The 24,992-nt window shown below is 50.3% G+C and overlaps 2 protein-coding genes across 8 annotated transcripts in view; one reads left to right on the plus strand and one right to left on the minus strand.

Annotated features, from left to right (window-relative positions):
* LOC108938838 (protein shisa-9B-like) overlaps positions 1–6,115 on the plus strand; it is a 29,224-nt gene extending 23,109 nt beyond the window's left edge. Inside the window, exons 3-4 of the mRNA XM_029246935.1 lie at positions 577–702; positions 4,530–6,115. Of these exons, the coding sequence (XP_029102768.1) occupies positions 577–702; positions 4,530–4,939 (536 nt within the window). The 3' untranslated portion in view covers positions 4,940–6,115. The remainder of the gene's footprint in view (positions 1–576; positions 703–4,529) is intronic.
* Positions 6,116–11,541: 5,426 nt separating this feature from the next.
* Positions 11,542–24,992, minus strand: part of LOC108938849 (myocardin-related transcription factor A-like) — a 29,866-nt gene continuing 16,415 nt past the window's right edge. For 5 of the 7 annotated variants that reach the window (XM_018759803.2, XM_018759804.2, XM_018759808.2 and 2 more), the window contains 16 exons: positions 24,074–24,139; positions 19,840–19,895; positions 19,632–19,707; positions 19,237–19,398; positions 18,805–18,977; positions 18,604–18,723; positions 18,255–18,514; positions 17,978–18,146; positions 17,490–17,828; positions 16,420–16,881; positions 15,654–15,839; positions 15,420–15,530; positions 15,198–15,347; positions 14,974–15,069; positions 13,108–13,168; positions 11,542–12,971 (listed from right to left, as the gene is read on the minus strand). In XM_018759803.2, the coding sequence (XP_018615319.1) occupies positions 12,415–12,971; positions 13,108–13,168; positions 14,974–15,069; positions 15,198–15,347; positions 15,420–15,530; positions 15,654–15,839; positions 16,420–16,881; positions 17,490–17,828; positions 17,978–18,146; positions 18,255–18,514; positions 18,604–18,723; positions 18,805–18,977; positions 19,237–19,398; positions 19,632–19,707; positions 19,840–19,895; positions 24,074–24,139 (3,044 nt within the window). In that variant the 3' untranslated portion in view covers positions 11,542–12,414. The remainder of the gene's footprint in view (positions 12,972–13,107; positions 13,169–14,973; positions 15,070–15,197; positions 15,348–15,419; positions 15,531–15,653; positions 15,840–16,419; positions 16,882–17,489; positions 17,829–17,977; positions 18,147–18,254; positions 18,515–18,603; positions 18,724–18,804; positions 18,978–19,236; positions 19,399–19,631; positions 19,708–19,839; positions 19,896–24,073; positions 24,140–24,992) is intronic. The other 2 variants (XM_018759805.2, XM_018759806.2) reach the window with 2 other exon arrangements.

A 24,992-nucleotide genomic window follows, 5' to 3' on the forward strand; every position in this document is an offset into this window, starting at 1 on the left:
ATCCTCACACACTCCATATGTGTCTGGGCTGTTGGTTCTCCACCGAGGTTCTGCTTTCTGTGTTTCTCTTACCTGGCAAGCCTGCAGGGACGATCGAGAGTAAAACTGGCCAAAACCAAATATCTGATCAAAGGATAATTTTTCTTAAGAATTTTTACTCATCTATACATTATCAGTAACCACTTGTCCAGATTTGGGTCGTGTTGGTCCGGAGCCTATCTTAGAAGCATAGGTTGTGAGGCAGGCTACACCCTGTATGGAATATCAGTCCATCGCAGGGTAAGCACACACTTTCACTGACACATTCACACTCCGAGAGCACTTCGGTGTCACCAGTTCACCCGAAACACGTGTCTTTGGAATGTGCGAGGAAACCAGAGCACCTAGAGGAAACCCCCCCAGACACAGCTGGATGTGTTATCTGAAGGAAACTGATGTAGACTGGTGAAGAGTCCACCACTGTGGGAAGCACTCCTTGGGAATCACACAAGGAAGGGCCCAGAACTGCCCCTGAAGTTTTGTGAGACAGTGGTTCGTGTGCCAACCTTCCCCTCTGTGTTTCTCTCCTGCCCACAGAGCAGTACCATCTAAACAACGCTTCCTATGCACCGTTTGGACAGATGGCAGCACTCTCTCAGCCCCACAGCCACCTCAACGTGCCCGGTGTGGGATACAGCAAGTACCCCTCGCTCAACACCATGGGTGAGTGTGTGCAATCTGGACCCATAGCACTTACCAAAGGTGGACATCTCCTACACCTTGCAGCACCGTGAGCAGGTCCACAGTGATCTTCTCCCAGTCTTCAAAGACATCAGAGCAGGTCCACAGATATCATCTCCTACACCTTGTAGACACTAGAGCAGGTCCACAGACAACTCCTGTCAGACCTCAAAGACACAAGGGCAGGTTCAGAGCCGTCTTCTCCCGATCCTCAAAGACATGAGAACAGGTCCACAGTGATCTTCTCCCAGTCTTCAAAGACACCAGAGCAGGTCCACAGACAACTCCTGTCAGACCTCAAAGACACAAGGGCAGGTTCAGAGCCATCTTCTCCCGATCCTCAAAGACATGAGAACAGGTCCACAGTCATCTTCTCCCAGTCTTCAATCTCATCAGAGCAGGTCTACAGATATCATCTGCTATAGTTTGCAGCACCGTGAGCAGGTCCACAGTCATCTTCTCCCAGTCTTCAAAGACATCAAAGTAGGTCTATCAGGGCAGGTCTACAGATATCATCTCGTACACCTTGTAGACATCAGAGCAGGTCCACAGACAACTCCTGTCAGACCTCAAAGACACAAGGGCAGGTTCAGAGCCATCTTCTCCCAATCCTCAAAGACATGAGAACAGGTTCACAGTGATCTTCTCCCAGTCTTCAAAGACATCAGAGCAGGTCCACAGATATCATCTCCTACACCTTGCAGCACCGTAAACAGGTCCACAGTAATCTTCTCCCAGTCTTCAAAGACATCAGAGCAGGTCTATCAGGGCAGGTCTACAGATATCATCTCCTACACCTTGTAGACACCAGAGCAGGTCCACAGACAACTCCTGTCAGACCTCAAAGACACAAGGGCAGGTTCACAGCCATCTTCTCCCAATCCTCAAAGACATGAGAACAGGTCCACAGTCATCTTCTCCCAGTCTTCAATCTCATCAGAGCAGGTCTACAGATATCATCTGCTACAGTTTGCAGCACCGTGAGCAGGTCCACAGTAATCTTCTCCCAGTCTTCAAAGACATCAGAGCAGGTCAACATATATCATCTCCTACACCTTGTAGACACCACAGCAGGTCCACAGAGATGTGCAGAATGGCTCGTGAAGATCCGCATTACCTCCCTCAGGCGCACGCGTGTCTACAAAAGGACACGGGATGTCACCTAGACCAACAAACTCCGAAACATGAAAAGAGCCATTTTTTTTGTCATTTTCACCTCGTCGTGACAGGAGAGACCTTCCCAGACGAAGAGTCTCGCCTGGATGAGTTCCCTAGGTGGTGTAACGTGTGTTTCGTTTAGATGCATTGATTAAGCGGATGCTCATCTGAAGGAACGTACAGGAGGTGAGCTGTGTGCAAATACAGAAGGTGCCCGAAATAAAACCAGAGCTCATCTTCCCAGGGTCACAGTCCGGGGTCTTAGACCAGCGGGGGTCTTTCGAGCTCAGAAGCGGCCGAGCTCATTATGGCTGACGGTTCCCACCAGCGTTTCTCCTTTTCGGTCCCTCCTTCCACACAGCTGACTGGACGCACTCGTTGCTCTTTTTATTCTCGCCCGAGGAAGTCCGTGTGCTTATTTCCTGTAGGGTCGCGACCCCGCAGGTCCCGCCTGCCTCACTAATGAGAGGCCACACCTGCGGACGTGGGGGTGGCGCAAGATGTCGGCGCCAGCTGGCGGACCCCACGCCGGTATAGAAGCTGCAGCGGGCACCAGCCCATATCCCCCCTACCCCGTTCCTGGCCCCCGGTCCTGGATTGAACCCCCATCCCCTCCCCGGAGGCCAATAAACAGCACGGCGGGTGGGCGCTTGCTGAGCGGGCAAAGTCACCGAAAGGACAGGGCAAGTTGGAGGAAGAGGAGGGGAAGTGAGGGGGGGTTCTGGGCCAAGATCTACCAGGTGCACCAGCAGGGTCCTGGATTGAGCCGAACCTAATTTTGTCTTAATTAAACCCTGACGGCCAGCCCGTTTCCGCCAGGGTGGGGGCGGAGGGTGATGGTGGGATTAGGGGGACAGCACCGGTCCCTCTCACCTTGCCGGTGGAGTGTGCGAGGAAACCAGAGCACCTGGCAGGAAACCAAAGGAGCATGGAGAGAACATGGAAACTACCCACAGACTGATGCTGGTTCTTACACAGGGGGTCAAAAAGAAGGGCGCGCACACACACACACACACACACACACACACACACACTCCTAAAGACTGTCTTATTTCTAATTAAGGGGCTTCCAGCATGTGAGTGCTTTCAAAAAGCACCTTTCTCTGCGTACAGCCCTATCGACGGTTCACGTGCACCGTGTCACGGTCCTGCCGAACCCCCGAAACACATTTCACAGTTACTACAATGTTACGGGTTGGCTCAGCTTTGGGCCAATTGCTTTGGTTCTCCCTCAGTAGCAACTTCCAGAAGCAACAGTAACCAAACCAATATAATTCTGGCCAAATATTATTATCTGGGAGTACAGACACCCCCCCCCCCCACCTTACGAAGGTAATGCAAACTCGCTCAAGTTTTCATGCATTCCTGAAACCAAAAGGACACCCATTTATGCTAAAATGTCACCAAATACTTCAGGGGTTAACGCCACATTTATTCATAACTCTAAAGCGACTTACAATGTTAATCAGTATTTACCTCTTTACACAGCTGGGTCATTTTACCGGAGCAATTTCAGGTAAATACTTTAGCGACATGTATATTGCTTTGGAGAAAAGCATCTTCTCAGCAAATATGCAGGGACAGACATGAGAGGGGGGAATTGAACCAATAACCTTTGGGTCTAAAGGCAGTACCTCTAAGCACTACGCTACTAGAACAAATACACAGATGACGAGATTCAGCGCCTGTGGCGTCATTCAGCCTCTAATGGAAAAAGACGAAATGAATCGATGGAAACAGCAGAAATTCATCGGCACTCGCAGAACAAACCAGGCTGCACGACACAACATAAGTTTGAATCCCATTTAGTCAGCTTGTGGTTGGCATGTTCACCCTGTGTTTGTGGGATTTCTTTGCAAAGAAGTGTTTCCACTGTCAATGCTGTGTGTGTGTGTTACATTGCTCAACTTTTACTCAAAGCAAATCACTGCTGGACACTTCATATATGAACCCATATATGCAATCCTGCAGGGACTTAAACCAATAACCTTCAGGCTATAAGCTTTGAACCTGATGGCAAGCAGCAGGTCTCCGCAAATACGTCTAGGAGGGACGTGTCCTAGCTCGGGTACAGCGACTCCGGCCGAGTCTCCCGGACCTCAGGATGCGGCGAACGAAACAAAGCGAGAGAGATTCGGCAGCGCTGTGAGGTTACCGCGGTCACGGGTGTACATGGGCTCTCCAGGCTGACGCCACTGAGCTCACACCCCCCTCGCTCACGGACTCATCGCGACACTTCTACACTGACCTTGTTTCACTGCCCTCTGTTTGTCGCTGCAGAGGTCAACTCAGGTCAATATTCAAATAAGCTCCATGGACTTTGAACGCACCTCTATTGTTTATAGTCAGCAATTTGCTTATTGAATAAATAAATGAACACACACACTCACACGCACGGAGGGAAATCTAGAGTCACCAGTTCTCCCGAAACACACGTCTGGACTGTGGGAAGAAACCCACGCGAACCCGTGGGGAGATCACGCAAACTACACACGCAAACACGCACACGGATGCACGCAGGGCTGGATTCGAACCCAAGTCCAAAGCCGTAGCCCAGGTTCACTTCTTCGAAAAATGTGCTGTAGGTTGACCTATGATTTCAGATGTTTTCTCTCTTTCTCTCCGATGTTGCTCCTGCCACTTGCCTCCAGGTGACACCGCGACCAGGGGTTACTACAAGAGCTACCCACTGATGGACTTCGCCCAGTACCAAGCCCCGCCCCCGACGTTCCATCCAATCCCGCTGCACCACAAAGAAAAGTCCTTCCTGCACCAGCCCGACATCGCGTCCCCTCTGAGCATCTCCATCCCGGCAGCGCCGACACGGCCCAAGCTCACCAAGACCACGACGCACCCCCTTCTCTCCAGCTCCGCCTTCACGGCCTGGGACCCCAGCAGGGCCCACGTCCACCGGCAGAGTTCGCACCCGCCGCAGTCCGCCAGCCGGCGACACGCTTACGCCAGCGACGGCCGCTTCAGCGTGGACGTGCTGCCGGACGCGTACGGCCACCACCGGCACAAAGGGCCCCTCACTGGCAGCAAGACGGAGGTGACGGTGTGAGCGGGTGGGGCCGGCGGGTGGGCGATCCGCACGCGCACGCACTCACACACACACACACACACACACATACACACACGTCTTCCAAGGCTCCGCGTCGAGTGTTTCCGCTTCCTGTCTGAGCAGGTGGACGGGGAGCCGTGGAGAAACACCGGCTCCGCTTTCTCGGCTCCCGTCCGCGCTCCCTCACCCCTCCTCGATGTCAGTCTTCCGCCGGCTTTGTCCTCCATGCTCGGCAGCCCCGCCCCCACCCCCCATACCCCGCCCGGAGCGCTTGCAGGTGTGTCCGCGTGACGCGGGCGAACGGACCCCCCGGGCTCCGCGGTGACACCGGGGACGGGGACAGTGTCACCATCCCGTCAGCCCCGATCAGCCTCCCGAGGAGCCGGGGCCGCGTTACGTTCCGGCAGGTCACTCTTGAAGGGGACGCAGTGCGCAAGACGCTCCAACTCAGAAGCAGGACATCCACCGGACAGGAAGGAAACGGTCCAAGGACCCGCTGGAGGTCCGTACCCACGGCCACAAGGAGGCGTCCGTTGCGCCGGCGTGCCGTGAGGGAATCACCACGTTCACGACGCTTTTTGAGAAATAAGCCATCACCGCCACCTTCTTCCCGCAGCTGAACCCGTCCTCCGTGTCCATTTCCGTCCCGCTGCCGGACGCGGAACTGCAAATCGTTTAGTGTGCTGCGTGTGCCAAGCGCACTCTGGCGCTGCCGGACACACTGGACGGGATGGCTGCGGCCAACCTCTTGTTTTCGCTTTAGAGGAACAGCTCTGGACAAGGACCTCGAGCGAGGTGGTGAGATTTAACCCCTCGAAGTCCAAATGTGGGACTCCATGATGCAATTCTTCGAACTTTTTAAAAATATGTTCTCTAAATGACTCATTTCCAGGCTGATCTACCTGTAACAACCCTGCTCACGCACTTCACCACAGCAGCTTATCTCTGTCTTTACACACTGCAGGTTGTGCGGTTTCTTGCCGTATAGCCAGAACCACATCGCCCCCTGCTGGCAGCAAGTAGCCTGCACACAGCAGACAGCCCTCCCCTCCCCCGGCCTTTGCCCCCTTGTAGCATGAGGGTTGCGGCTGTACTGTACCACGGTGCAGCACATGGTCAGCTGCTGTATCGCGTGAACCTCGTTCACACCTAAAGGGTAGATAATCCACTGACAATAATGCAGGGTCCTGGTGGTCCTGAGTCTATCCCAGAAGGACAGAGTGCGAGGCAGGATACACCCAGGGTTGGACACCAGTCTATTTCAGCACAATCATACACACACACACACATACACACACACAATGAGGAACTTAGAGTTACCAATCCACCTGAAACACATGCCTTTGGAGCATGGGAGGAAACCAGAGCACCTGGAGAAATCCCACACAAACACAGTAAGAGCAGCAGGGTTGTGGAAGGTGGCTTATTAGCGGCAACAAAGCGACAGGGTGTCGGTGGAGCTCAGCCTTCCTCTTGGGGCCCCTGAGGCACAGGAAGAGCTCTTGCAGGACAAATCCGACTCCTGCTGACGAAACGACGGTTCGAGTGGTTAACGCATTAGCAAACCCAACAGACGAGAAACATTGCAATTTCCTGAGATGTCAGCTGAGTTACAACTGCCTGTGGCAGTGGGGTCCAGGGACAGCTAGTAGTCTAGTGGCTGGAAGTACTTCTTTTGGACCTGCAGGTTGTGGGTTCAAATCCCCCCTTGAGGTGTAACACTCTTGTACCAAAAATTTTCCCTAAAATTACTCAGATGGGTAAGTAATAGAAAGCAGCTAAAAACTAAATCACTTTGGAGAAAAGCATCTGCTAAATAAATATAATATACTCCTTAGATGTGGCTGCCATCCAAATACAGTACTCATGGGGAATACTGCCCTCTGTAGGGACAATCTAGTATTGCACAAAGATTCCAAATTAGGAAATAATCATCTAGCATGTGCAGTATGTAACACTTAATACCATTATGTGTTAAAGAAAAAGGCTGAGATACGCTCTGAACCTTTTATGGTTGTACAACATACAACCAACAGTTCATGACTTGTCGTCCGATCAATCTGTGCGGTTAGGGGAGGCGGAGCTCGGGTTGGACCCGCCGCACACCCTGGTAAAACTGTGTATTTGGCACTTCCCGAACTTCTCACACTCAGCTCCAAAAGTAGGAGTGTTGGAGATCTCGCTGGACCAGGGCTGGCAGCCTTCAGCAAAGCGTAACCATGGCAACCAATGAGGACCTGCACTGTCCTCCTTAAAACTCATCTATAAAGGAGGACTGATGGCACTTTACTGCAGTTTGGAGATGGACGGACACACACACACACACACACACACACACACACACACACACACACACACACACACAGTGTGTGCAAGCGCCAGGGGTGGTAACAATGAACCCATCCGGGCGCTCAAAGAGAACAACACGCTGTTGTGTCGCAAACCGACCAACGAAGCGCTTCCAAACTCCACGAGATGCGTGTCCTCGGCCGACCCCGTCCCAGCCCCGCGTCCCCCTTCCCATCGTGACCTCTGTACAGCCCACCCGGGGGTGAACGCACGTGCGAACGTGTCGCGTTAAGCGCGCGGCCGACGCACGGCTGACGGACAAGGGCCGAGGCCGCCCTTGTAAAAATCAACGTTTAAATGATGTGTCGAAACGCTTTCGCTTGTATCGTACCTCTGGTTGTTGGTCAAGTGTATAAAACATTGAGTGTTTAGACAAGGGCTTTTTCAAAATGTTTCGTTAAATAAACCCTTTTCTGGAATAGAAGCAGATGTCATGTGATGTTACCGTGAGAATTTAGCCAGAATGGGGTGCGAATTATTTCGTTGGATGGAGAAGTGACTTCGCAGATTTTTCGTCAACTTCGCATTTGCTGACGAACTGTACAAATATCTTTCATCTCCCCCCGCAGCCTTCTGGGAATTAGAAACAGTATTTAATGTTCTCAGCATTTTAGCTGTTCATTTTAAAAAGGGGAGCGGGGGGAGTGGTGACGCGGCAGGTTTGGCCGGGTTCCTTTCCGGTGGGTGTGGGGTTCGAGTCCCGCTTGGGGTGCCTTGCGATGGACTGGCGTCCCGTCCTGGGTGCGTCCCCTCCCTCTCCAGCCTTTCGCCCCGTGTTGCCGGGTTAGGCTCCAGCTCACCGCGACCCCGCTCGGGAGAAGCGGTTTCAGACGACGTGTGCGATTTTAAAAGGGAATAAGAGAATATCTTTCAAAAGTCAAACAATGTGGAATATTGTCAAAAATGTCTGTCATGCTGTACTTTTTCAGTCCCTCCTTTCTCCATACTTGCCTGTCGAGAGCAGGGGTGCCGTGACCTGGAGCCTATCCCAGAAGGATGGGACGTGAGGCAGGATACACCCTGGATGGCACAGCAGTCCATCACAGTGCAATCTCACTCACACACACACACACACACACACACACACACACGCTATGGACAATTTTTTTGGGGTCATCAGCTCACCTGCAAAGAAACCCTTGGACTGTGGAGGAAACCAGAGCACCCAGAGGAAAGTCAGACAAACACAGGGAGAACAGGCCAGCTTCACACACTGAGCTGATATCAAACCCGCATTCAAAACCGCTGCCGAGGTGCTGCGAGGCACCAGTGCTACCTGCTGTGCCACCCTCACACAGTACCGCTGGATTTATTACACACCATGATGCGTTTTTACCGCACCTACTAACAGAGGTACGAAAACAGGGTGGAAATGAGCAATGAGAAGGCCTGCGGTTTTGGGCCACACAACACCGGAGAAAAGTGGCGAGTCCACCCGGTCAGCACCGGCACGGCAGGATGCGGACAGAGGAGGGGGAACGAATCAACACACCGGCGTCCTACATCCGTGGGAGCTGCTGCAGAAGAGCTGGGGACACGGAGACGTGGCGTCTCGCTTTCTCGTCACGCTCGTTCCCAGAAATGCCCCGTGAACAAAAACGAGTCTCCAGTCACACGTCAGCGAGACGTTGCGAGACAAATCTCTTCTGCTTTGTTCAGTTCAGACGCAGCTCTTTAAAAACTGGGTTTTTGGAACTTGTTTGTACTACATTAGCTTGTTTGAGCCACTTCATCTGAACTGGGTCGCGGCGTCTTCTTCGAACGGAACACGACGGTGAAGAAGGCCAGCAGGGCTGTGTGTGAAAGCATCTACGTGCGTGCACACAGTGATGGTCTGAACACACAGGCCACAGATGGACTGTCGCTTCAGACTAAGGACAGCTCCTTTAACCGCTTCAGGTGGACTGTTCACTTTCTCTCTCTCTCTCTCACACAATCACAGCAATGATCGCGGTCCCCTTCAATCAGGACACATGCTAATTAATTGTCACTAATTCAGGGGTTCAGATTTCATTCACCTCACAAATATGAAATTGGAGCAACGCCTGGGGCTGCAGGACTCGACCCAATAACGGCTCCTGGTTTCGGAGACAAAAGCACCAAGCCGGACCCACAGGTCCACTTCACCTCCCCCCCCCCCCCATGGGTGTTAGAGTGTCTCCTTTTTTTTTTTTTTTTTTTTTTTACTTTTTATTCTACACCGCAGTCATTTGTGGCATCAATTTTCATTCCTCTTATTTTGTACATTTAGTTAAAAGATGAACCCCCACACACATTGACTGAAACCGCTTGTCCCAAGTGGGGTTGCAGTGAGCCGGAGCCTAATCTGGCAATGCAGGGGGTTAGGCTGGAGGGGACACACCCAGGACAGGACGCCTCTCCATCACAAAGCACCCCACGCACGTGGGACTCGAACTGAAGACCCACCAAAGAGCAGGATCCGGTCAAACCCGCTGCGCCACTCCAGCCTCCTTAAAAGTTTAACCCTTTTATAAAAAACTATTTAATCGCATTTTTAATGTAAATTTTACATTTTAAAATTAAACTTTATTAAAACTAATGTAAAATAAAATTAAAACTGATTTTAAAACATTAATTTTATTTAAGCTTTATTTTACTATTTTATTCACTTATTTCTTGCAGCATGCTTTTCATACTTATTTAACTTGCAATATTAGAGAAGCTATTTTAAAATTTACCCATTTTCACAGCAGGGTATTTTCTGCATTAATGTAAGTATCTTTATGAAAGACAGTACAGCAGGAGATGGGATTTGAACCTGTGTCTGTTGGATTGTGAAACAACAGCACAGGTTCAAATCCCATCTTCTGCTGTACTTAAGCACATCACCCCACACACACACACACACACACACACACACACACACCTCTTTACTGTGTCACAAATCTTACTGAAGCAACAAGAAATGACATGCAATGAAACAATGTTGCACTAAAGGTGTGAAATTTTTTTCTGTACATTATAATGAAATACGTGTAAAGCCTTAAGAGCACTAATGTTTTGGAAAATCCTGCTCCTCCTCGCATCCCATCCTGGGGTATAAACAACTGTACAACTACGACACAGCTGCTGTGCATCTTTTGAAACCCGGTTTTGGGATGGAGCAGATTCTCTATTAATTTTAATAAAAATCAAAGGCAGAAACTTGCTCTGTGTTCCTAACCAGTGGGAGCATCACTGTGCACGATGCAGCTCATGTTGGATTGACCGTGATCGGGGAGTGCTGAGGGGGAAGAGGGGGAAACCGGACACTGAGCAGCGAGACACAGGACAGGAATTCTGGTTCGGAAAGTTCTAGAAAAAGGTCCTGATGAAAAGTCAAGATACAGGACTGCCTGTATATAGGACAGCAAATCTGGCTCGGAAAAATCAGTCAATGAAAATGGAAAACGGAGGCAGAACTGGAAATGTTACACTGAGACAAGGAAGAGGAGCAAAGGAAGAACAGAGAGAAGGATCAAAGTGACGGTACATCAAAGATCAGGGCAAATCAACCCCCATAAGGGCATGTTGAGCGATTTAACTGACATCTATGACCAGACTCACCCCCCATAACACACACCACCTGTACAGTGGCACTGATGGCAACAACCAGACATGTGTCCCTTCGCCAGCTGCTTCCAACAGCTGTCAGGGGCACAGAGCAGGACCACAGGCTGTTCGGAAACAAGGATGGAGATGCTGAGGACAGGGGCAGAAAGGTGCTCCTCATGCTGCAAGCGATGAGTACAGAAGAAGGCAGAGGAGAGCTGAAGCACTGGCAGCTTCACTCAGAAATAACATTTCAGCAGAGCCACTAGAGGACGCCGCTTCGTGGTGCAACGGGGATTCGCCCACGCTGGCCTGTCAGTGCAGACGTGTGTTTGAGATGCAGAGCAGCTCTTCAGCCTTCAACTACCTGTCCTGTATTGCTGAGCGCCTTCTGGCCTTTGGAGCAGAGAGCCACACGTGGCTCTGCCCACCACACACTCCCAATATTCACACACACATACACACACACACACCCGACTGAACTGTGCAGTTGCACTTGGTTCCTGTTAAAAATGTCTATCAGTGATAAAAGACAGATTCCAGTGTGTGTCTGTGTGTAAAAAAAAGCCCCACAGCATTGAAGTATTTCTGTGCTTTGAATCCTCCCTTCACAAATTAACCAACACAGTGACAAAGTTTCTTTCAAAAATGTATTTTTCATTTAAAAAAAAAAAAAAAAAAGAAAAAAAAAAGGTCCAAGTTCTGTCAAACCCGAGTCACAACCCCGTGTTTCCCAGCCAAGGAATAATACAATCAAGAAAAGCTGGATAGTTTATGTACCCAAATACAGCAATTTCATACAGTCTGATTGAAACACACCTCAAACAAGGAGTGAACATCCTCCAGAGGCTGATCAGACCAAAATGCCATAAAGGCCAGAATAAGTGCAAAGTAGGAGGAGGAGGATGAGGATGAGGAGGTCTCTGATACACATTAGCTGAAGTAACTGCTGAAATACTGGGATGTGCCATGGAGTTGAAAAATAAAGTCTTCATTCGTCTGGAGAGCAGGGAGGAGCAGCAACAATATGTACAAAAGTGGCCCTCAAGAAAGTGTGCCAGGCAACTGAAGCTGGAGGTGAACTATGGACACACACAGCCAAAAAAAAAAAAAAAAAAAAAAAAAAAAAAAACAAAACGGCGCACGTGTCTGTACATTAACAGAGCCAACTCCACTCCCCTAGCGAACAGGACCGTCTCTCCAAACCGACAGGCATTGGGTTACCGCAACAACCTGGAGATGTTAAGAATGCCCTGACAGAACAGCCAGAAATGTGAAGGAGACAAGTTTTTCCTGCTGTGTGCTTCCAGTGGATGACTGACCTCATAATACAGCATCTCAGTGGGGGACATTCTAATGAAGAGACGGCTGGTCTCTCATTGGCGGGGTACTGATACAGTACAGTGCAGGAGGGGAAAACGGAGCTCACGCTCCATCTCAGTGCTCTAAGGACGCTAGCGCTGAGTGCAGGCGGGACCTCCCACATGTGCACCGTGTCCAGCCGTAGCTGTGTGCGTGCGGAGCCTGCGGGCGGGAAGTCGGCGGAGCGGGGTGGGGCCCCACAGCTCACTAGGCTACAAGCAGGAGTCCCAGTGGAGCTGCAGGTCCGAGCTGTCCAGGAAGTCTGCTGAGAAGACGCTGGGGGGAGTGTGGGAGCTGAGGGGTGCCAACGTGGGGCCTGTCCCGCCGCCCACTCCGTCCACAGGGATATCCAGCCAGTCCATGGTGTCCAGGGTGGGGTCTGCAAAGTCCAGCCCTGGGGGATGGGCACCGAAGCTGAGCTCACAGGTATCCATGGGGGATGGCGGGTGGTCCAGGATGCTGGACGTGCTGAGCATCTGGCTGTGCAGGTCGTCGATTAGAGTGAGCGGGCCGTCCGGTTCAGCCGCGAGCAGTGGTTTGCCCGTGGTGCTCTCCAGGAAGTCCTCCAGGCGGCCACTTCCTGCGCATGGCCCATAACCTGCTCTGTCGGGACACTGCGGGACTCCGGTGGGTGGCTCAGAGGCTGCGGGTTCACGAAGAGCAGTGGGCGAGAAGCACAGGGGGGACAAGGAAGGAGAAGGGGGAGCGGTGTGTGGGTGAAGCTCGGACAGGCAACTGTTTGGGTCCGCTCTGAAGCCAGCTGAGAGTTCTGAGAAACAGACAAAGGAAAACAGGAAATGGCATGTATTAAAAATTAATGGCAATACCGCTCACTGGGAGAACTGCAGATACACACAACTGTGCCAAATCATGACATGAATTTCTCACCACACCCTCCTCCTTACCTCCACTCTGGATGAGGATGTCAAACAGGTCGTCCATCTGCTGACTGCTCAAGCCACTCTCCTGTAGACACAGGCAGAGAGTTAATGGTCTGGAAACAGGTACACAATGACACGCACACGCACACGCACACAATGTATAGCATAGGACTGTGTAAATCCATGAAAAAATCCTAGGCAGCTGTAGTACCCTCGAGCAAGGAATTTACCCCACGTTGCTGCAGTAAAATTTCTCAGCAGTATAAATGTGTAAATAATTGTAAGTAGCTTAACATTGTAAGTCGCTTTTGAAAAAAGCATCAGCTAAATAAGTAAATATAAATCTCAAATGAGGGAGGGTGCGGAAGTGTCAGTATCTAACAGATTCTATTAAATGGTCTGGCGGCGCGCTCGTTCTTCTCCTCTGCCTCTTTCAACTGGCGTTCCGCAGGGCTCGGTACTGGGTCCTCTGCTCTTCTAGAGCTACACCTCCTCCCTCGGCCCGGTCATTGCCTCCCATTAAAACACCACTGCTATGCTGATGATACCCAGCTCTTCCTCTCCTCTCCACCTGGAGTATCAGACATTTCTGCACACATCACTGCCTGCCTATCAGACATCTCTACATGGATGTCTGATTACCACCTCCAACTCAACCTCTCCAAAACAGAGATTCTTCACCTCCCAGCTGGCCTGTCCTCCTGTCATGATCTATCGATCAAACTGGACTCACTCATTTTGCCTACCTCCTCGGCTAAGAGTCTGGGAGTGACGAATGACTCAAGTCTATCTTTCTCTCAGTACATCGAAGCCACAACCTGGACCTGCCGATACATCCTGCATAATATCCGCAGGATCCGTCCTTACCTCACAACCGACTCTGCCCAACTACTTGTCCAAGCCATGGTGACTTCCCGTCTGGACTACTGCAACTCTCTCCTGTGTGGCCTTCCTGTTACTGCCATCAAATCTCTGCAGCTATTACAGAATGCTGCTGCATGAGTTGTGTTTGATTTGCCAACGCATTCCCATGTATCTCTTCTACTTGTTTGTCTGCACTGGCTTCCTATAGCTGCCCGAATCAAATTCAAGACCCTGGTTATTGTCTACAAATGTGTCAACAGAACTGCTCCCTGCCATCTACAAGACTATCAACTGCTGCACCCCAACCAGACCCCTTCGCTCGTCTACTTCTGCTCGCTTGGTGGTCACATGCACGTAAAGGACGGAGGTTCTCGGTTCTGGTTCCGTTGTGGTGGAACGACATCCCCCTCTCACTCATAACTGCTGAAACTCTGCCTACATTCAAGAAGGGTTTGAAAACTTACCTTTTCTATACTCACTTTGCCCAAGACCTCTCCAGCTCATGTAAGGGGTAAATCTACATGCACCGTAACTTTATGATCATACCCAGATAAGCCTTTACCTAGCTACTACTCCTGTATTGTATATAAATGTTTGTGTATCAAAAAAAAAAAAAATGTAGGAAAGTTATCAGGATTCATCTATCCTGCATTTTATACATCTACTCGAGCGATGAACATCGGTGCATCAAGTGGAAAGTAACCTTGGTTTACTTAAGAATTGTGCCTGCAACAATGTCTTTTTCTTCTAATGTAATACACAAATTTGTATTTTTGCTAAAATGTACATTGCTTTGGAGAAAAGCGTCTGCTAAATGAATAAATGTAAATGTAAGTGAGGGTCATGGCTGAAACCCAAAAGAAGACTTGTGGAAGTAGCTACACATACACACTCCATGAGGCAGTACACACACACTTGAGGTGCAGTGAAACACACTGAGAGGGCAGTTAAGGACTCCGCAACAATGAGAAAAGTCAGGCACACAGAAAGGGGATGGGGTTCAAGGATTAAGACCGCAAGACAAACCTTCTCCTGGGCAGCAGAGGGGGAGTGCGGCAGCTGTTTGGCAGCTGAGAAGGTGGAACTGAGAGTGTTCTGATTGACACCTGAACACACATTGCCCTAAAAACAGAAGAATAAAATATATAACCTTCCTAGTAACAATCTCACTGAGTCACAATAGGAAAGACAAGACAAAGAGCTCTCTTTGCTGTTACACAGGAATACACACTAACATCGTAATTATTCACCCTTGCCTTGCTGGAAGGTGATGAAGGAGCTGCTTTTGGAGAAGGAGAGGGGCTTTTGTTGACAAAGAAAGGCTGCAGTTTTGGTGGGGCGGACAACGACAAGCTCACGGTGTGCGAGTTGGTTGGCAGCTGCAGGCCGGTCTTTTGTCCCTGCACCAGACACCCATATTATCATCTGTCCTTACTGTTATTTGAATGGAAAAATGTAGTTCTTTGTCGCACCTTTCTGAGTGGCTGGATCCCTGGCTGTTTCTCCGACTCTTCCGGTTGGATGTCTGTGCCCACAGGAGGTGGTGATTGGCTGCTGGTCTTACAGGGCATTGACTGTAACCTCTTGACAAAGTGTAAGAGAGGAAAAAAAACAGATATATGAACAGATACACAACGTGAATTTTCAGAAGTGCGTTCCATTACACTGGAGTCAAACACAAGAAGCCTTGACTAGGTCAACGTTACCTGGAACATGATTCGCCCGTTCACTTTGCTCTGAGGTGTGGTGCGACTGGTCACAGCGATCAGGTAATGGTTGCCATTGCCATCAGTCAGCAAGGTGGGAGGAGGGTTCATTTTAAGGAGATCCAGAGAGAAAGAGGGGGTAGGTGCTGGGCTGCTGGATTGCTGATTTACCAACACTGGGGACACCTGAGAGTGGGGGGGGGGGAATCAATAAGTTTGAGGGGTCTGTCTGCCCAGATTTTTGGTAGCAAAAACCAAGACTGCTGAATCGACACATTTTGTGTTTTGTACTACTATTCACATAAATAACATTTTGATTTTACCATTAAAAAACAGCCATCAATACAAACACATAGAGTTTGGGAACTGCCAGAAGGAAACAAAGTTGTGTTCATTGCTTGAAGCTTAGACAATGATGAGGGGAAATCCTAGGGTTATGTGAGCACATTAAGAGGATATCTGAACAATAGGAGGTACCTTTTTGTGAAAAGTCCCAGGAATTGTGCCAACTAAGAATGGAGTGATTGAAATTAACACCAAAACGACAATGATTTTATTGGAAACTAAACTGAAATGAGTGAAGTCTGGCTGAAATCCAAACTGCTTCAGTAAAGCATCTATTTCCATTTGTAAGGTGTAAAGTGTCAATGTCAGGAATAATGTGGACAGAAGGGACACGAGAATGCGGTGCCGCACTTGACCAAGTGTGTATAGGTGTGTGTGCTTCCAGAAGGCAACCTGCAGGGGGCAGGGCTCTGACACCAACCTGCAGCGTTCGAGGCGCTGCCGTCTGCTGCATCTCCTGTTGGTCCAGCTGCTGGGTTGGGGACAGGCGCTTCTGCTGTGGATTCATTACAGTCTCTTCCATCTTCACATTAATCATCTGGCCTACGTCTGCTTCGAGTCTGTCTCTGCCCTCCTGGGGAGCAGTCTCTGGGGGCTCCTCTTTGACGGCGGCAGCAGCCTCGGACCCTCGCTTGCCCTGCTCCAGCTGTGAGCGCAGGCTCTCCACCAGCCGCTGCTTTTGCCGTAGCATGCGTGTCAGCTCCTTGATCTGTTTGTCCTTCTCCTGCAGCATCTGGTCCTTGTCCAGGGGGCTGGGTTCCTGCGCAGGGACATGACGGGAGAAGCGACAGGGCCCCGGCGCAGACCCCTGGTTTTCTTCCTTGACCGAGGTGGGGTGCTGGGGTGAAGTGTGCAGGCTCAGCTGAGTGAGAGGAGTGCTCACCTGTTCAACAGGAGAGAGAGGGACAAAAGGGACATTTCCACTCAGGGTCATTTCCCACAGCCTTGCGCAAAGCGACTTGGCTGTGACTCACGCACCCTTCATAACGAACTCTGCAGAGCGGACTTAGATTTGTAGTTTATTTCACTTGATACTTTTTGTGTGTTAACAAAAGGGGTAAAACAGGAATAGTGTGGCCCCTCTGCCTCAGGGATGTGTTTACTGCACCCTGTTCCCTGACAAATGCGTTTTAACACAGCCATTCTACACAACACAAAAGGGGATTAGCAGAGTTGCGGACTGGCCTAGCTGAATGCTGCGAGCATCAGCAGAAAGACATGCCATTATATAAAAGGAGTATTTCAGTAAAACCCTTCACTATGTATCACCAATAATAAGGGCAGCAAAGACCGTTTTCAAAGAAATGCATCATGAAGCAAAGAGTTTGGGTTCAAGCCCAGGACGAAGGCCCCTCATTGTTTACGATCTTTATGATGTGCTATAGCAGTAAGATATAGCAGTTAGCAGCGCTTGCATGTACTGCTGGTTAACAGTCAAACCAGCTTGTCATCAAGGCTTCGTAGACACAGCCAATGGAGAGGGAGACGTACCGCCTCGCCAAACACATCTCCATTGCAGCTGGCCTCATCTGGACTCATGGCAGCCAATGAGCGCTCGGAGGGAGTTGGAGACATAGGTGGGGAGGAGCTTGTGCTGCCAAAGTGCATTGTGGAGGCCGGAGCCCCTTTGGCGGCAGCCAATGGGAAGGGTGTGGCGATCACGCCTGTGTCTCCTGATTGGTAGAGGCTTGACAACTGGCTGAGTTGCTGGTGTGTGTTGTTCTTTGTGGCTCCTTGCTCCTGATGGTTTCTCAGCCTCTCAATGAGATCGTTCTTTGTGCCAGACACCGGCAAACCCCGCAACTTGAGCTCGTGTTTCAGCTCTGCAACCTGGAGGGTCAAGCAGAGGATATTAATCACTACTCAGCAATGGCTACTAATAAGAAGTTAAAAATCAGTGTGCACACTTTATGCTATGCAGCAGTACAAACATTATAACTGCATTCCCTGCACTAAAATGTGCTATAGCTCTGGCTCACCTTAAGGTCATCCAGATTAGCAGGTAAAACTCCAGCCTTGGCCCCAACCCCAGGTAGCTGGCTTTGGCGGTTTGGCCCGTTCTGATTGGATGATGTTGGGGCAGAAGCGGGTCCATTGCGAGTCTGAGTAGGGGCAGCAGTGGAGGCGGGCTGCTGATCTGACAGGGGTCTGGGAAGGTAAATATTGTAAATAGATGTCAATCAATAGGGAGGTGGTGAAGATCAGGCACTAGCTGCAGACATGCACACAGGCACACGCAGAAACACACGCACTCACTTGGGTGGTGCAGGGAGGATTGTGTGGTAGTTGTAATGCTGCTGCTGCTGTTGACTGAGAATCTGGAGCTGCAGGAAAAGCTGCTGCTGATGCAGAATCTTGGCGTAGGCCGAGTCCAGCTGGGGTTGTGGCTCGCGGTCCACCTTCTGGTCGGGGGGGATGTACTGGTGGTACTTCAGCATCTTTACCTTGGGCTTGCTGTCCTTGAGCTTCTTGGAGCGCTGGGAGGGCCGCTCGGTACCACATTTGGACTGAGACTGCTGGGGAGTGACACGGAAAAGAGGAGCAATACTGGTGGGGCCCTCAACACGGTGCAGAGCTGAAAGAAGTGAAGGGAGTGGTCACTCACCTTGACCAGGGCTGAGGTGTGGCGGGTGGCTGCTGGAGTTGCAGTGCCATTGGTCAGCTTCTGTGGTGGGGAGGGCTCAGGGGTGATGTGAGGCTGCAGAGGCAGGGCCTGACACAGAAACTGCAGACATCCGACTGGTTAAGTGCATCTGAAGGTTAGGAACCACGCCGAAGACAGCAGATAGAAGACAGAGGCCCCTACCTGTGTGGGGGAAGGGTCGCTGCCACCGTGAGCCAGAGTGTCAGGAGGAGAGTTCAGAGCCATAAGGCCCAAGGGTGAATCCTGGCTGGCGGACTGTTCTGGAGACAAGGCATCACTGCTGTCCTCGTCCAGCGAAGAGCTCTCCCCCGTCCCCTTCAGGCAATCTGTATCCGCTGCAGGGAAGCATCATTTTCAGAAGGTCGCCGACATGGGACCACACGTAAAGAGAAACTGCATTTACAAGCACTGGATATTATGTTCAGTTAACATTTAATGAACACTGGGATTTTAATGTGAACACATATGTAATGTTTCACTTTACCACGTGCGCATGTTGCTACGGAAGCCGACACAATGGACACTGTGAGGTAAGCAGGTACCAAGAAGAGAGCAGCAGAGAGAGCCACTCACAGAACACACTGCGGTCAGTACCTAGGAGCGTTTGCTTGAGGGTGCAGTGGACAGGCAGGATGTTCTTGTGGATGAGCTCCATGGGGCCGGGCCGGTGGGAAATCTTATCGTTGAGGTCATCGGCGAGGCGTGCCCGCTTCAGCTGCAGCTGCTTGGCCTGGAGGGAGGGCTCGGCTGACGTCTCTGCACAAGTGGCAATATGAGAGGTGAGGAGTGGAGCCAGCGCGCGTTCCAAAACGCACATGACGCTAAACTGATCCATCAACATGGATCCAGAGAGTACTGCCCAAAAGGGGTCTCGCGATGCATGAGATGAGAGAAGCGGCGATGCTGCCAATGGCGATGCGAGCAGAGGAACGCTGCCAACTGCAGGCGTGTGTCAAAATGTTCAACAAACAAGAAAAGTTAAGACTCACCCTCTAGTATGTGCATCCTGACCAGCTCCGACCTCTCAGGACGACTTCGGATCTTCCTCTTCAGGTAGTCCTCAGTCTGGGAGAACAGAGCATGGCTAAGTTAGAGTAGAAGGATCCACAGCTTGCGGATGAGATCGACTCAAGGCGGCACTACGACAGGGGTCCGCTTGGGCAGTAGAAGGCGCATGCCGGCGGTGCGCCGCCTTACCCGCGCTCGCTCCAGACTTCTTCGCTGCTCGTGAAAAGCAGCTGGACTCTTCAATGCTGCAGAAAGGAAGGAGAACTTGTGAGAAGCGTGGCATGAGACTGCACAGCTCAGACACACATACAACCAGATAAGAGGAGCACAAACGCGGAAAGCAGAACCTTCGTTTTTGGACCAAAATGACATCATAGAGCATTCTCATTTTAGTTAAGAGCCTCGACTTCCTCGATTAACTCAAAAGCTTACAAAGGCCAATGGTTATATAACAGAGAGGGATGGTGCTCACGGAAAACATGCTGTATGAAAGATACCAACAGTTCCTTCGCACTCCATGCGAAGGGCTGGTTAATACAGATATGGAGCTGTGCAGCTGAGAGCCTGAAGACCAGGGCTTGTCAGATAGTACACAGGAGGCTCAGCTCATCTACAACTTGTTGGTCTCAAACCCTGACTTTGCCCTGAAATACAAATGTTGGGTACGAGGTGAGAAAACCACACACACAGGGTGGGACAAATCCCATGCGTGTGGACATTGCAGGGCAGCAGGTGTGTACAGGTGGGATCAGATGATCCATCAGTGCATTGAAATCATGGGCAGAGGCTCAGTTCAGGATTTTGTTCACACACAAAAACATACAGAGGATTACAGACACACAAACGAAAAGAGCCACACAGCAGTGCGTCACCGACCATTCAGTAACTGTGCAACTTTGCTGTCCTGTTTACCTCATTACTATTACTCTACCATCTTCAGATCACCCACAGCTCTTCTATCTGCACTTTTCTGAGCTCTTATCCTACATTTATTCATGTGGCATATGTCTTTCGCCAAAATCAATGTCCAACTTAGAGTAAACGAAAGGGCAATTCACAACAAGCAAAGAGCTTTAAATACAAACACAATTACTGAAGTACCATGTGTCTGACATCACTGTTTTCGCTCTTCTAATGGCATAAATACATAAAAAACAAAAGCGATGTGCACAAATATGGAAAATAATCTAAATGCATCCAAGCTTCATCTTCATCATAAACCAAATTTATAAGTCCTTCATTGTGCTGATCACAAAGGTAAAAAAAAAAAAAAAAAAAATAGATGCATCAGCCCCACTGATTGACCTCACTGACAGAAATCAAAATTAAGACCGGCTAGACTTTTCAGTTTGTGGAAGCGGACACACAGGGCAGGACGATATCAGTGCTGGTTCTCAAAGGGCAACTTCCCCAATTCCTTTCCATGTGTTAAGAGTGAGAGTAGAAGCTGCCAGAGGAGAAAGACATGAGGAAGTGGCTTCCTGCAGCTTGCAGGACATCTATCCCACCTTCACAGCAGGGAGAAGAGTCTCTGCTCTCTTCTTTTAGCCTGTGATGCAGACATGAGCAAAATCCAAAGAGTGATTGCCTTCCCCACCCACCCCACAGGCTCCTGAGCTGGGGCAGGGGTTCCTGCGTGTCCATCCATCATCAACAGTGGCTTATGCTGAGCGGGGTGCGGCGAGCCGGACCCTTACCGGACAACACAGGGCGCAAGACCAAAAGGAGAGAGGACACACCGAGGATGGGATGCCAGTCCGTTGCAAGGCACCCCAAGCAGGGCTCAAACCCCAGACCTGCCACACAGCAGGCACCGGCTGAACCCACTGTGGGGTTCATGGGTGTAGGAAGCGTAAAAGACATTGCGCATCTGTAGCACCTGGCCACTGGGGTCCAGTGTCCATGCAGAATTGCTTTGCTTCTGCACCCTGAGCCCATAGTTGCGCTCCCATGGCAAGTACATTCACAATCCACCTGTGAACCGTTCCACCGCGTTCACACTGTGAATGTCAACGTGCTGAGGATATGACTTGTACAAGCCCAAGAATATGAAGTACCCCATGAGAGATAAATGCACAACCATCTGCAAACAACGATACAGAAATGCATACAGGAAGGCAGCGTACAAGCAACGTGAAACTCTTCAAGATTGCCCTGTGTTTAAGTAATTATGCATTCTGCGCTACTTGCGCTTCTGTCTTCTACTTGTTAATACCTAGTTAAGAAGGTGTTGAGATCTGTGGCATGTTAACTGTTCATGAACACCACTGAAAAGTGAGTCATGAGATGCAGCTGATTGCCCAATGAATGCAAACAGACACAGGCGAGTGTTGTAATCACTAGCTGTCCACGGGGTTTTAAGATTGACCTGTCACGCCAAGCGCCTTCACGTCTTCCACAGTAGAGCTGAGCGTCACGGCAATCAGCAGCTTCCAATCCTATCATAAAGCATGGGCCGCAACCCTGCACCCAGCAGTGGGTTTCATGCCTTTCCAGTTTACAAAGGCATGTGCAGCACACCACTTGCTTAGGTTCTGTGTTTAGGAGTGGCTGTAGAACCAGCCTGTTACCCCAGAAACACGTGAACGCATCTCCTCTCCTGAGCAGTAAGGACCTAAAGGAGGAGCCCTGAGCCAGACGTGGTGGCACAACAATGAGCATGGCTGAAAGACAAAAGGCGACCTGCGCAAGTTAAATGTGCCAAGTCACAGTGGGAAACACCCGTCGCCCCCTTCCCAATGTTCCTGAAATGGGAAAGGGGCCCTGGATTGGCTCACAGCTTGACTGAACAAGAGCATCAATCCCACACTGCCAAACTCAACTCTAAACATATTGTGATCTTCAGCTGAAAAGAGAAGAGAAAGTGCTTTGAAAACGGGAAGCTGCCCTCCCCAAGTGGGAGCAGAGTGAGCCCAAGGTCCGATCAGAACACGCATGAGGTGCGGGGGACTGGACAGCGATGACAAGGTGCACCAGGCTGTTGCTGGATCTCCACTGCAGGACAGCAGGAGACCGCAGGAATTGCTCTCGGCGACGGTACAGCGGTCATTGCTGAGACCATCTTAAAGTGTGGAACCCACAAACCGCCGAGAGCAGCAGGCGACAGTGTGTCACCCTGATCTGTGAAGTCCAACAGAACTTATATGGCTCTGTGCGTAACGCAGCTATCAACTACTGAACCAAACTTTGAATTCAGAAACACAAAACTAAGCACACCAGTATCTCTCTCCACTTCATCCTCCCAGGAAACTAAACACACACGGGCAACGAAAGTGCAGCAGATGGCGTAACGGTTAAGGACATGCCTTTGAAAACCGGATTTCTGTCAACATGTTGGAACCTGCTGCAATGACTGTCAGCAAGGAACTTTGAAATACCAGGTTGCTAGAAATGGTGTCACTCAAGCACTGTCATCACTACCCGGATGGCTTGCAGCCGTTAGATTGTCCCTTCAAGAGTTCAACTCACAGAGTCCCTCCTCTACCATGTCTCCAGGTGAAGAGTAGATGGAAGTGTCTGCGAGAAGAGCAGCTGGGACATTTTTACTGGAAAAAACAAAAGATGTGCTCAACTTGTAGTTAAAAATAGGAATAAATGGTTTGGGTGCTTGAAACTCACTGGTGTGTAGGATTGGATTTTGGAGCAATGATGGGAGAGCTCACTTCAAGCTTACAGAAGGACGTTTTATTTTTCGGGTACGGACGTGTTTCGGCATTGAAGACCTTCATCATCCTTCTTCAGCCTGACGAAGGCCTTCATCCCAAAACATGTCTAAAATATAGTGTCTTCTGCAAGCTCTCCCATCACTGCTCCAAAATTTTTAACCACGCTCAAGGATTCTACAACAAGAGCAGCAACTCGATCCCAGATTTTTTGACTGCAAACTGATGTCTAACCACTACATCACCTGTGGGGCCCATGACATGAGCGCACGGGTCATCTGAGGACCAGGAGGAAATTGAAAAGGACGACAGAGTAGCGTTTTCAGTTCCCATTACTGAAGCAAAGCCCACACAGGAGGTGCTGGAAAAGTCCTCGTGCTGTTACTTTGCTACAGGACAACTGAACTGGTCTCTGCACACAGAGTTAGCAGAGAACCAAAAAAAAAAAAAAAAAAAAAAAAACCCCCACCAATGACTTCCAAAACCAGGTTCATCCTGCTCCAAAGGAGTCAGAACTGCTGCAGTTCACCTTGCGGAGGCAGGGAAGTGATAAATCCCATGCGAGCACCCCACCAACATTTCGGCAACACTGTAGCAATGTTGCAAAACAGTGATGCTGCTTACAACACAGCAGGAGGCTGCACTTGTACACAGATTAGCAGGAGCTACACGGGCACATGGAGACAAGCAAAGGGCAGGTGAGCCGACACACATTAACGCGGATCTTCATCGGCGGATGGACGAAGGAAACGAGAACTCACGTGGCATGATCCCTTGGCTGACCAGTTCCTCCCGGGTTCGCCTTTGCTGGAGCTTGAGCTGGAGGACTGCATGAGAAAGAGAGAGAGGGAGAAGGCGGTCAAAGTGAGGGAGTCCAAAGGGGCACGGTGGAGAACAGAAACGGCGCCCTTCGGTAAAGGTAAAGATGAGCGCAGCACAAAGGAGCAGCTCAGTGTCAAGAAGGCGCTCAACTTGACATGGTCTGCGCGAGCCGGTCGCACAAGAGGAAATCGACAATGTGTATAGTGGGTGTGAGATTATGTGCTGTGTGCCGGGAGGGGGGGCGGAGTGCTGGTGTCACACTCTTCCTCTTTCTTCATTTACTTAAAACAGTATGTCAACGTATGACACACACCGCAGAGGCAGAAAGAGGTAGTTCCACTCCGGCTGTTGCTGTGTGTGACAGTGTTTTCCTGGAGGAGTTACTTGACCTGGGGCGGTTACGGCACTGCCCCTGTACCACCCACAGCCGGATGGCAACATTTGCCATTGCTATGTTCTGCGACGCTCTCCGCAGGTCAGAAAAGGCCCGACGCAACCTGGGCAAATCTGGTGCAGCTCAGAGCTACGAACCCAAACGGCTGTGGTTCTCAACTCATCCTGTGACTTCACACCATCGTACCTCAAAGGACTGATTGTGTAGGCGCGTGCTCCTGTCTGCGAAGACATCTCGGTATCACCAGTTGAGCACTGAGATGAGCTGCACCACAGTGGAAAAAAACAGACCCCCAGGGAAGAACAGCGAGAGCGAATAACGAGAACCTTTAGTGCGCTTTCTGTCGTTCAGAGTATGCGAGCGTAGGAGGCGTGTGGCACAAATACACACTGATCTGGGACACTTTGGTTCCCGTCACATGATGACATGTTCGATGTGGTCAGTCCAAACACCGGAGTCCAGTT

The sequence above is a fragment of the Scleropages formosus genome, chromosome 20 (genome assembly GCF_900964775.1).
Source record: "Scleropages formosus chromosome 20, fSclFor1.1, whole genome shotgun sequence".
Lineage (NCBI taxonomy): Eukaryota > Metazoa > Chordata > Actinopteri > Osteoglossiformes > Osteoglossidae > Scleropages > Scleropages formosus.